Source organism: Aquila chrysaetos, chromosome 23, assembly GCF_900496995.4.
Source record: "Aquila chrysaetos chrysaetos chromosome 23, bAquChr1.4, whole genome shotgun sequence".
Taxonomy (NCBI): Eukaryota; Metazoa; Chordata; class Aves; order Accipitriformes; family Accipitridae; genus Aquila; species Aquila chrysaetos.
In genome coordinates, this window is record NC_044026.1 from 15936386 (window position 1) to 15950106 (window position 13721).

Below are 13721 nucleotides of genomic sequence, written 5' to 3' on the forward strand. Positions count from 1 at the left end.
TGACAGTATCAATCTGAAAAGCCATGTGCAGAGTTCTAGTTCTAGGAAAGAACCCACTCTCCTAGGTGCAGTATTCTTCTAGACACTGCTCCAAACAGATAGGTATAGTCTAATCTGTGTTTCTTCTAATTTTGGAATCGCATTTTGGCAAAATGAAGCATCACTTCATTCCCTGTGAAGGGCCATGCCAGAGAAGCACATGCAAATCCTTCATTTCCTTTATAAAAAAGAAATAAACAGCATAAAAAAATTCTCTCTGCTTAAGCTCTGAATATTTCATGAATTATCTCAGCTGTGTCACTTTGATTATTTACAGATTAATGCCATAAATGAACACATGAGGCAGTGTAAAACAGCTAATAAACCTTCACCTCAAATGTTTACACTATAAGAGCATCAAAAGCTGCAGTAGATAAACCCTCAAAACACAGCTAGATGAAGAATGGTAAGCTGGAATGCTTAATGAAATACTCCTGCTGGTTTTGTCTTTTTCATGACTGGGAAGTTAAACTAATTTGGATAATAAGAAGCTTTATTTAGTCATAGAATAGTTAATGCAAATTACATACCTCAGAAGACTTAACATTATTTTGAGTAAAACAAAACGGTACTTTGCTGTGCCTACTTAGAGATCATATTTTTTGCATTTGCAAAAAACACAGAATAGTATAAAACAGTATGGTGGTAATGAGACAAAAAGTCTCTCTCCAAGTAATTACAGCACCAATGTTTTTGAATGTTCTTTCTAACAGCCTAAAATATTTAGTGACATAGACTTTGTGGTGCCATACTCCTCCCTAGATTCAGATTATATATCATGTTTGTCCTCCTCTAAAGAAAAAACAAACCCAAATAATTTGCTATTCGTTATAACTTATGAGCAATTGGTAAAAGTTCAGCATCTTGTGTGAGAAACTGTCTCAGGAATTGCTGTCATGTTTCCTGATCAAAGGGTTTCTTTTTGAAGAAAACTTCTGTTAAGTCTGAAGAAGATAATAATCTTCTCTTGGTCTTGGCACAACAGGGTGAATTGAAACAGCACAAGAACTAATGTGAATTTCTGTCCACACTTCACATAAATGTGGCGCAGACAGTCAGCAACCTTCTAAAGGTGATGTGCCAAAGTCCGCTTTCCTTTTCCAAACTGGAGGTTAAATGTGCCTGTAGGAGCTCAGCAGCGGCCAGCAGATACTGGCACTTAAAAAACTAGGCACATCTGAGCAGCAGTTTCTTGCCTCTGTGCCAGGCAGGGGCTGCCTCTTCCCACTGAGCTCCAAAGTAGTAATTAAATGTCTATATGACACTATAACCGTTACCGCTATGAGCACCTACTCGGGGACGTGGAGGCTAAGAGACAGCGACTGAAGCATCCCGAATCACTCCCGACAGCCATCACCTAGCAGCGTCTTCATCTGTGTCACCTAGTGCTTCTACACGTTTCATCTGGCGAAGGTGGTATCTTTATAATAACCACTGACAAGACCAAAGCCTCTGAAATAGTCAAATGAGCTGCCAGAGTAGGACGATTTTGGCTACGAAGCTGATAGCTAACTGAACTCCTTGCTGTTTGTCTGGCAATTTGCAAACCTCTGCCAAGGGCTGGAGTTTAGAGCTGAAAATTGTTATTTTGAGGGTTATAGAAGCCTTTTGAACAATCCTGGCTACATACTTTCTGCCATTATCAAGATCCCCTTATTTTGGTTTATTAGGTAAGAACATGCAGAGGTACTACTGGCTCCTGCTGTCCTTGTCACAAAGTCCTAAAAGTGCTCCCCACCTCCACCAGAGAGCCGTGAGCAGCGCTCGAGGAGAGCAAGTGCTTCAGGGGTAGCTGCGGAGACCACAGAAAAAGAGGACTCTGGTACCCAACCTGTAATCATTTCAAACCCACAAGCTCCTGAAACACAAATCACTGCCAGCTGGGAGGCTACTCCGAAGAAGTATCCCTGCGTGCTTACCTTCTTCTTACGCTGTTCTCCAAAACCCCGCTTTTGGCTGGGGTCAGATACTGGGCTAAAGAGACCTTCAGTATGACTTACCATGGATGTTCTCATATTCATTACCAATGTAGGTATTTTGAACGATATACTCCTGTGGCTAGCACACCCAGTAGGGGACGAATTTTTTGGCAAGTAATACAAATCCTGCCTGAAAATGTCACGCTCAAGCCAAAACCTCAGTGTTATCATGATATACCTTTATGTAATTGCCATTATAGTGGTTCCAAGCAGAATAGTTGGAAAATCTTTAAAAACTCAGTAAAGCAACTGACAATTACCTCAGTTTAAAAGAAAGCTGGTTCCAGATTCAGCAACAAAGTGCTGTATCTGCTGAAGTGCCGCTCATGAAAAAAGCAAAGAGAAAGCTACTGCTGCTGCTGAGTCCTTGCAGTAAGCTCAACACAGCTTGAAGGAACTGTATTTTTGATGTGACTGAAATGGTATGCTACTAAGTATAAAAAAATCTTAAAATAATACTTTTATACTTGAAAAGGCTTGTGGTCACAGCAGTAATGGGATAGCTATGCCAGCCAACCTTCCTACCACAAATGCGGTTATAGCACCAAAAACTTATTAAGTCTAATGTATACTTCTTCAGTAAGTAATTAAACCATCCATACCAGCAAAAGCACTTGCATGCCTCTACAACTGCATCTACAATAAGATTTTTTTCTAGGACTGACTATGGCCAAACAGCAAGCTAAAAGCTAGCACAGGAACCCATAGATGGCAACTGCCTGTATTGCAAGATAATTCTGTCTGCAGAAAGAGGAGGAAACACATTCCTTGAAGTATGCGTTATACCAGTGTAAAGATTCTGTAACTACTAAAACTAAGACAAGACTTTCTATTAGAAACTACCTCTATTAGTAGAGTGAAGAGTGCTAGATCTCATTCTTTGGCACTAAAGTCAACTAGCACGGTCTGGCTATGCCCACGTTATCGACTGCCTTTAAGAGAGGGTGACCACATCCAGACCATCTGTCTGTCAGGAATAGTTTCTGGCCTCTGCTAACTCCTATACTATGCCTGAGAGTCATCCAGGAAAAATTTTCCTTCGCGTGGGTCAAAGGCACACCAGGGACAATGCCACCAACTTCACAGGATAGAAGATCAGTTTCTATCTCCCTTATCCCCCAAGTACCATTTACTGGTACAGAGATAATTTTCAAAGTTATTTTATTACCCAAACCCTTGCAAAACCAGAAATGGCAACAAAAATTCCTACAATACTTTGTGGATTGTCCGGCATGCCTTTCTAATGAACAGAAACATGCTATTTAGCATTTATACCCTTTTTATTCTTAAGTCCTTACAATTAGTGCCAGCAAGGGGAAAGTTATATTAAGAGAGCCCGCAGTTCCATCAAAACAATGCTGCTACAAGTATTCAGATACAGACAACAAAATATTTTAATACTCTGCTAAACATATGGCAGCAACGTATTGCTCATAACTAAAAAGAAAAATAAGAGAAACCTCTCAGAATAACACACTGAAACGACAGTTCCTTCATGTTTCATGGTCAGGGTCATGTTGTTTGATACCAACCGTGCGGAAAATGTTTAAAAGGAGGTTTGTTCGTTGAGACCCCTTACTGATAAAAGAATAATGACATCTTTAACCTTTAATTCCTTTGCTGACTTCAAACAAATCTCACACCATTTCTAAAGCCGGTGGCAAAACTACCCCAAAACCCCACCTGTTAAATTACCTTCTGCCACAGAAGTAGGCAGACCAGGTTGCGCTCCACGTGTGAGTGGGCGGAAGGTGAGCATCAGACACGGCAAACGAAAACTAACCTTTCGAGGATCGAAAGTGCTTGCTGGGTGCCGTGAAGCCTCTCGTCCCGTGCACGTTCACAGCTGCCACACGGAACTGGTACCACCTGCTCGCTCGGATGTCCGGCAGCCGAACCCGCTCATCTGTAGTCTGGTGGGGAAAATGTCACACTTACACTCGTTGTTCTAACAGGGCTAATTGAGCTATCATCTCCCACGCAACACCGGGTAGTCAGACTGAATCCGCAGCAGTGTCAGCAACCACCTCACCTGACTCCGAGCATCATTCTGCACTGCAAAGCATTTACAGCCGGGAAAAAAATCGTATAACCACCCAATTTTACAGCGCATTGCAGGTCTCTTCTGGAAAAAGTAACCTTTAGAAAACTGAAGTGTTAAATTTCCAAAATTAGTTTCCCAGTTATCACAACCAGTGATATATACCAGTGTACAGGGCCTAGCCGCTCAGGTGTTGACTTTTCAGGGAACTCATTGCCCCAGGTCACAGGAATGGTTTCTCCAATTCCCAATTCTCAGAGAATTAGGGGTCCAAAATGGCTTCACAAAATCCAGCGCTGTGAGAAGCCGCTTTTTCTGGTTCACAGGAAACACAAAACCCTCAGGTAATGAATGTAAGCCTTCTTCAGATCTTTGGCACTTATGTCAAAAAGACACTCACAGCCTTAACTCTTCCCTGCAGACTTTTCTCAGGTCATAGGAGATGACCTTTTCTCCAACAACACCCACTGCGACTGCTAGTGTCACGAGTTCAATTTCCAACTTCTGTGGGGAGTACCTTAACTGCTGAAATATGGCATAAGCATAGATGCACTCTGAACCCTTTCAGTAGGAGGTGCTTTACGTGCTCTTATTCTGAGCCCTGCTTTCCTCTATCTTTTTTTTTTTCCCTTTAAACAGCTATCTTCTGCACTGTTTCTTATTCCTTCTAAGGTACAAACACCAGAACTGAACACAGCCTCCTGGTAACTGCTGAATCACTGCCAAGTACAGAAGAGGTAGCATTTTTTGTAGAACTCATCAGAAACTCATCCACTTGTTGCAGATTTTACTTTTGCTATTACCTCTCAATTATCCAGTTTTCAATTTATTTTAGGATGTCATGTTTATTGCGTTTTAATTCTTTAATCAAAATAACATATGAACCTGAACCAAATGTCCTGTATATGTCTAAATATATTATACAATCATTACTGATTACCATTACTGACCAAACATGCAAGCTCATTGAAAATGTAGTGACATCAATTTATTTTTACAAGCTGTTTTCTATAACTTCAAAAACCCACCTTCCCTGTATAGCATTCAATGTTACTTGCAATGATGCCAAGTTGTTCCCAAAAAAGGCATAGCATAATTTCTGCTTTTTGCTCCCTTCCAGTGTGTGTAAGAAAGTAGCAGCTGCTGATCTAACTCAGATAGCCAGAGCTTGAGGAAGTTGCTTCAGCTCTCCAGCAATGGTATTTTTAGAGCCCCGACAAATAAAATTTGTAGGTGTTATCCTGCACTTAATCTCTTCATTTGGTGACAAGCAAAATTTAGGGAAACAGGTATCTCATTTGTGTGTGCACGTAAAGGAAAGAGAGCCTTTCTAAACTGCACTATTAACTGCTCTCAGACTGGTAAGCGTTGCAGACTTTGAGCCCCTCACACATTGCTGCTACTTAGAGTCCTTCTCCATTCAGACTGCTGTATTTGTCTTTTTAGCCTAAGCAGGGGTCACAGTCCTGATGTTTTCATTGCCTGCCTCATCTCTCCTTTTTTTAGCTTTTACGTTACCTGTAGAGTGAATTATCTCATCCAGTGAAGGGGTTCCCCTAGGGAAGAAAAAGCCTACCTGAACCAATTTTTACTATTATTTTCATTTTATGGAGCACTCAAATGTGCTAGTTTTTTCCAGTACGCAGGCCCACATACTCAAGAACTTGCAGGTGAGACAAGACAGTGAACTAGAGTAATATAAACTATCACTATACTAACAGAAAAAAACCCAAGGATATATTCAGGCTACTGCTGCAACTGAAATCAGGGTCAGGACCAATATCTAACTGTAATTAACTAGTTACAACACTGTGGGTTTTTAAGAACAGATTTGCTGAATTTAGTTACAAGGCAAGCCTAATCTGAATAGAATTGACCCCAAATTCCTCAGCTAAGGAATCTTGTTTGTCATTTGCATTGGCTTAGCTATTCTGCTAGGACTGATTAAAAGAAGGGGTTTCAGTTGTGTCAGTCTTCCATGGCAACCGTGAAATACTGTAAAATCAAATAATCTGTCAATCCATATCACCAAAATTATTTTAATTTATTAACATGCCTTGGGCTTATTACTTCAATCGTTCCTTTTGTTGGCAAAACTCCTGTTAAACTCAATGGCATGCAGGAGATGTATCTGTAACTCTTGCATTATAGAGTATAAACTACTCTGGGACCTCTAAGCAACCTTTACATAGATTTAATAGATTTCAAGAAAGAGCTAAATACTACTGAAATATCTTATACTACCTTAATGGTAAACTGAATTTTTTGTTTAATTGCTTTAGTCTAGTTAGTTCTCACTACTTAAGTATGTTTGGAGCTGAGATCATAATATTCAGAGTCCTTTCAATATCTGTCTTATATTAATGTAAGCCCACTAAATGGTACGCTGAGTGGTATTAAATAACTAATGGTTGAATTTCATCACACACCTAAAATTCTACCTGAATATGAGAGAAATTAAACAACAATTTTATTGATTCTAATTTCTTAGAATGCTAGTATATTTTGTTTAAGAGTCATAAATAAAAGACAAAACAAAAAGATCACCCCTCAAATCATTACGGGGTCATAATTACTATTTATTTTGGCTATGCATTACCCATTTACTTAGAAGAGGAATATTTTGAAGTTAACCTCCAATCCTAATAGGCGTTTCATTTGGATTAAAATAACAAATGAGTCCTCAGACAAAATCATTGGCCAACACGTCCACCTTCAGCACCATCCAAAATTCAATGAAGACAAGGGAAAGTCCCCATTAATTACATTACGATACAACTTTATATAAGAGCAGCACGTAATCGCAATGACATAACCTGGAGAATATGGAGAATAGCTTGACACTCCTTCTCAAGAGTGCATTTCAGGTCCAAGGGACAACAGGCCACCTCCGATGGCCAGAAAGAAGAAAGTGGTTGGGCTTTCAGGTGGGAATTTGGATGAGATTTGCCCAGAGCTGTCCCATTTAGGAAGCACTGACAGTTCTACTCCTCTCCCAGCAGCCCTTAACTGTTCAAGCCCTGAGGCCTCTCCTAAAAGTAGTCCCCTCATCCTGTCTTTCAAAATGGGTTATCTGCTATTCTCTTCAAAATGCCTACAGAAATCTCCCCAGATCCCAGCTCATATAACTGACTAATGATTAAAGTACTTACCCAGAGCGTGGATGACCTATCTTCAATCCCATCCTTTGTCTGAGAGGTTGGGAGAAAATATTCCCTAGCATCTTGGATGTTGCATGCTATTTTGAATTAGAACATGTTCTACATTCACAGGCAAAACTGTTCCTCGTAGAAAGGAAGGCTGAAAGTTACAACTTCTTGTAAGGGAAAGTGGGATTAGTTAGGATGAGGAGGGAGAAGAAGGAGAATATATGACCCAGCAGCATAGCAGTTAGGCCATCAGATGGGATTCTTGCGTCACCACTCCAAGGATTTTTTTCTGTCTTATATATATTTGTAAAAATTGGTGTAAGAAGGTCTTCATAGCAAAGACTGGTACAGAGGATTCTCCCCTCACCAAGGATTACAGTAATCAATGCACCGTTTCATTGTGTTCATTCCCTATCTTTCACACTATCGATCCTGCATTCCTTTCTGTAGTGCAAAGGTTTAATGGAAATAGGAGAGGACAGCCTTACCCTCCCGAGTTCATAGCTCTACACCTTCTTTTGAAAGAACGCACAGTGATAAAGGAATTTGCAGTTCAGAGAATGAAGGGATACCACCCAGGGTATCGGAAGAGCTGAGTTTCTGTTTGTTTTACAGAAGAAACCTGACGGTGCTGCATCTACTACTCTATCAAAGGACAGCAGTCCCCCCCTATTTCATGGGAATGCAATCCCACACAAGGTGGGCACTTTCTAAGAACACTTACCAAAGCAAGCCCCTCCTGCAAGATGGAGAAAGAAACCTTTAGTGTACGGGACTGGTGGTCAGCTCCAGCTGGGATTTCTCACTGTCAGGGGCTGAGAAACCTTTTGTGATCCTCAGAACCAGAACTTTAGGTGTCTCAGAAACTTTAGGTTTTAAAAAAGATTAGTTGTCCACGTAGTTTAGGTGGTGAATTCCAAGGTGAAGCACTAAGGTCTGTCACAATCAAGCTAGCAGTAAATACTGCCCCTTATTTCTTTTAATAAAGGAATAAACTAATAAGTAAACTTCATTATTGTCTGCCCATATGTATACATATATGTATGTGTGTGTGTATATATACATATACACACACACACACACACATACACATACTTGACATCCATTCACACAACACAGACTTGTTCTGTCTGAAAATAACTGACCTGGCATATTTGAATTAAATTCATTAAGTAGCTTAATACAATTAAATATCTAAGTTCCCAATGTAAACAGTACTACTATTACTTTTAGAAAGCATTAGCACCAAACAGAACACTAAGTTTGTTCACAAGATGTATTCTCATAGGATAGTGCAGCAGGTCCTGCTCAGCTGGTTAAACCTTAAAAACAGTAGTGTAAGAAACTTGGCATAACCACTGAGGACACTGTACATCATAGCTAACTAGGCTAACTAGTATCTTAGTTCCCATAGTTTTTATATTAATCAATGGAAATTAGTCCAATCGTTAGTTATGTCAAGTTTTCCCAAAAATGTGCAGTAAAAAACTAAAGTTAGCAAAATCCCTTCTTCCTGAAGTGAAAAATAACTAAAATTGTTTTCAATGTGGTTTTTTGTATACTTGGAGAGTTAAATAAATAACATTTTAATAGACTGAGCCTTCCTCCTTAAAAAAAAAAACATCAAAAAAGAACTGATGACACAATACAGTACAAAAGAAACAATCTTTTTCAAAATTATTTTTTCAATACCCAGTAAAAATATATGTGAGGCATGAAAAATTACTTGCAAATTAGCTCATGTAAAGGCAATAGAAAACAGCAAGTTTTTTTTAAAAGTAAACACCTTAAAATAAAGTTATTGAACATTATAACCCCATTTCTTCTTGGACAGACAATAAAAATAGAATATTGGATCAGGAACTCTGATAAAATATTATGAAATTTCTTATGAGAAGATGCAAAGAATAACTTTGCATAATTACACTACATATCGGCATAAGCATAGAGAAATTCAGATCCTCACCCACAACCTTTTTGATCTTCGGCTGTTTTTTACATGCTCTCTAGCTTAAGTTGCAGAGTAATGAAAGAGCCAGCATTGTCTCCCCTGGACTGAGACGCCCCAGGAGCTCTCAGCCGAATGGCTGAGCTCTTCGCCGCCTTTGCCTGTAATTAAGGTCTCATACCCCAATGTTTTGGAATCATACAAGAAAAAATCTCAGTTATATAGACAAGAAAAGCCCGGAGGCCATGCACACAGTCACTTCAGTCAAACTGGATATCCATCCTTGTTGCTGACATTGCAAAATAAATTCTATTGCAGGCAGCCACACTTAACAAATTTGACTGCCTGGTGGGATGTCTAAAACTACAAACATGATGGAGGTACATTACTCTACAGAGACAGAGATTCTGATTACTAGCCCCCCTCAAGGGTGCCCAGCCTGTATGTCCCATAAGATAGACACAGTTCACAAAGCCCGTCAGGCATCCCGAAGCTTGCTCTGACCTGACATGGCTAGTGGGGTCCATCACACAATCAAACACGCGTCTCTTGTGATGCAGAAGGGACAGTGACGTTCTCGGAAAGATGTCAGTCGGAGGAGGCTTCTCCTGCCACAGTGATTAACTCAGCCCCTTCTGCCTGCGTGTAACAGACCCCCAGGAAAGGCAGCTCTCGGGGCTCTTATCACTCTTGCACAGGAACACGTTTCTGAACCACTCTCCCACTGCAAGAAGGCAGAGGTTCGTATATGCTCCACTGCTGTGGAGCATATATAGCGCATGCTTCCCGAAATGTGCATGAGCTCTGTTCCTGGGATGAGAAAAAGCACAGCAGTGCGCTACCTTTGCAGTCTGGATCCACCAGCCCGAAGAGTTGGGCTTCTACAGTCTAGCACATATACACTGCAAGATAACAGTGAGGAGTAATCCAGATCTGGCTCATTTTTGCTACATGATATTTCCCAGGTAGCAAAGGTAGGAGGTTGTTTGCTGAATAGGGAGAATGCAAACTGAGGACCTGAACCTCACCTGAGAGATAATAAATAAGTCACTGCAACTTTATCAGGTTTGGAGGTGTGCATGTTCCCTTGGGCTTGCACAAGCTGAGTTTCATGCCAGGCTCTGCTGCAGGTGACTTTTTCTGAGCAAGACTCTAACAAAGTGACAGTCCCCTGTAGCACCACATTGAAGCTAAGAACTTCACTTCTGAGTGTTCAGTTTCACAAACTTGACATTATTTTAAGATAGCTTTTCCCTACACAATCTGAATTGAGAATGAACACAGATTGTCACAGAATTTAAAGTCCTTACTTTATTTTGTGGATGGTTCTATTTATTCTCTCTTTCCTTTTTTTCTCCTAGCTATAATGACATTTTGCAGGTCTTTTCAAAATCAGCATTTTAGTTTTCTTGTCAGCAGGGATGAGGGTGAAGCAGTTAAGATAAACGATTGGAACTCTGCCATCCAGGTGGACTGTCAGCATGTTAAAAAACAGATTGAAACTGGGAAGAAACTAAGTGAAAATTTATGCTCTGTTGGCTGCTTCTCATTAAGAAACATTTGCTCATGAATCTTACATTTTCAGTCTGGATTGCACTGAGTGATAAGAGCATGACATCATAGGCTTTTCCGAATTGGGAGGGTAACATCTGAAAAAAGCAACTTTACAAAGAATAAAAGTTTTAGTATTTTTTTCACTCTTTGTTTTATTTTAGAAAATTAAATAGCCTTTTCACCAATTGTATTTCTTATCATTTTGATAAGATCCAAGCCATGCCTTAGAGACTGTGCACTGAGTCTCACTGACCTCAAAAGAACTATGTCTCTTATGTGCTTCCTTCAGTGGATTTTGGTATCTAATTCTACATTTTTCAAGAGACTTGTAGCTTTCAGAGACTTTGGAATTCCCATCTGAATAGACCCTAAGTATGTGCTTACAAGAACGTGCCACTCACCAGCCTTATGAAAATCAAGCCTCCAGCCTTATGAAAATCAAGCCTCCAGCTAGTTCTATAGATTTGTATCTATAGAGAGCAAACCCTCAAAATAAACTCATTTTGAAAACATAGACCTCTGAGTATTTTTTCTTTTAGGGACAAGGAAACCATTATTTACTTCTTTACTGGTATATTTTTTTACGAAATCATTTTCAATACATACCAAAAGCATTTGATGTTTCTATAACTGGAAAACTAGAAGTGAAAATACAGAAGTTCATTTCTCCTGAGTAAATCTAGGAAACCGTTCATTGAGCAGTGAAGTAAGGCCTTGGAGATCTGGATTCTGTTTGCAGCTCTGTCATGACCTGGAGAGAGACCCTATAAAGGGATCCCCCTGCATGAGCCTCCCCACCTGTAAATGATCTAACTCTTCTCCGATCTGAAGACGACCTTTAGATCATCGTCTGGAAGCTAGGGATCCGTATCGCTTTACAAAGAACTGACCTGTGCCACAGTTTGCCAGTTAGTAGCATCATCCTCACTTGGATGGATTCCTTGATTCCACCTCCTCTGAACAACATAAATCACAGGTTCAATAGAAATATTGAATTTTGAAGACCACTTCACCTCCAGGTCTCCAGACTGAAGTTCTATGAATTTTAATTCTTTCCGGGGTTTCAGTGGAACACCTGTAATAGCAACATGCAGACAAAAATACGTGAGTAATTTCCAAGATGTGATTAAACCATACGTAGATGAAGCTGTATAAAAAAAATAATCTAAAAAAAAAGATTGTTGGTCAGACAGAAGGAAAAAAGGGGGAATGGATAGGCTGATGAGCATGGGAGTTTCAGAAGTGCTCATAGCTGACCTATCTGCTAACAATAAAACTTGTTTTTAAAAAAACTTCAAAAATATATCTTTATTTCATTTAAAAACTAAAGGATCTGAAAGTTGTAAGCTAAAACTGATCTCACAGAAAACACTTTCCAAATATTCTTTGATAACCTGGAGAAAGATCCTTTTGATCCCAATCAGAATCAGCTATACCTGTTGTTCAGTTTTTCACCTAATTTGTCCTCAAACACATCTAATGACAGAACTTCCACAGCAACACATAGTAAACCATTCCACTACTCTATCCTTATGATTAGAAAGCTTTCTCACTACCCTGTTTAGTCTCCTCTGCTGCATCTTAAACCTGATACTTGTCCATGACGCTCATGGATCGTGGAGAACACATTCTTTCTTTCATCTACACAGGAGCCTCTTATGAACCACAAGACTGTTATCATGCCTCTGAATGTTTTCTTCTTCAGCCTAATAACCACAGGGCACCCCATCTTCCTTTTAAATCAGCGTTTCTAGACCTCTGATCATTCTTGCAGTTGTCTCTGGAAACTCTCACGTTGGCCCACAGCCCTTCTCCAGTGTCAAGCCTAAAACTGGGCACAGACTGTGTCTCAGCTCTCACCAGCATCGACTTGAGAAGCAGGATTGTTTCATGCGTCTTACATTAGTCTGATATACTTAAAGCTGTTTGCCTTCTCCATGGTAGCATGATCTTATTGACCCACGTGCAACTGTATTGTATGATGTGTCACTCTCCCCTCTTCCCTAAAGATCTAGGAAAGGTAATTCCAAAGCATCTTGGAATAGATATACCTAATATATATTGTCCAATTGTTACATTTCAGAGACAAAGATGTCCTTCTAAAATTTTACAGCACTTTCTCATTACACAGTGACACTGAAGGACGGTTATTTCTGTTGTTTCTACTGCTGGTAACATCACCTTTTTGAAAACACCTGCAGTAGCTTGAAGGAAAAAACAGCTCTTCAAATTTGGCATCTTTTGATTAAATCAACAAATCAAGTGTTAGATACATTTCTCTAGACAGACTTTAGGAACTCATATATTTGAGTGCGCAGCATTTTGTCACTTCATGATATGTCACAAATAAGATTTCTATGGTGACATATAAACCTTCTTAGCAAGTTATCAAATGCACTTTAGTTATTTTGCCATTTCAGTGGGTGTCCACATAAGTCGAGCTGTATGTGTTGGTTCGATAAATTGTTTCCTATTCAGTCTGCCACAGATGACTGAGTACCAAAATTTCCTTAGGCGAACAAACCGCTTTTATATTTTAAGAGGTGTTCTCCTAAATCTGATCATACAATTATCTATAAGTAAATAAAAATTGATCTTGTAGCCCTTGAAGAAACCTAAAATCAACCTGAGGAAAATTCAGTACTTAAATCTGGTTATCATAGCAGTTTAAACCCTGGATATCCTTCAACAGCCTGCAGTCTTAGTCTAATACAACGAACATCACAGAACATGTCAGTTCGGATTTCCACATTTGAAAATCCGTCTTTAATTATGATGTACAATAATCCTACAATTTGCATGTTAAGAAAACTTCCATCTGCTTTGCATTAGGGGCAGTTGGATTCACTTGATTGCAAGTATCTCAGCCTCTCCGGTGTTACGTAATTGCGTGCAGATGGAGCGCAGCAGCACAAACAACGAGAGCACAGCACAAGTGCATTTTAAAATACTTTTGTAGAACCAGCACCATCAATTTAATATCCAGATGTGTAGATCCAATTACTCTTCAA

At 39.7% G+C, this 13721-nt stretch overlaps 1 protein-coding gene across 1 annotated transcript in view; it reads right to left on the minus strand.

Moving 5' to 3' along the window:
- The window catches only part of ANOS1 (anosmin 1), a 149120-nt gene that overhangs the window by 44043 nt on the left and 91356 nt on the right, over positions 1-13721 (minus strand). The window contains exons 5-6 of the mRNA XM_029999126.1: positions 11601-11785; positions 3802-3931 (exon numbers count right to left, since the gene is read on the minus strand). Coding sequence (XP_029854986.1) covers positions 3802-3931; positions 11601-11785 — 315 coding nt within the window. The remainder of the gene's footprint in view (positions 1-3801; positions 3932-11600; positions 11786-13721) is intronic.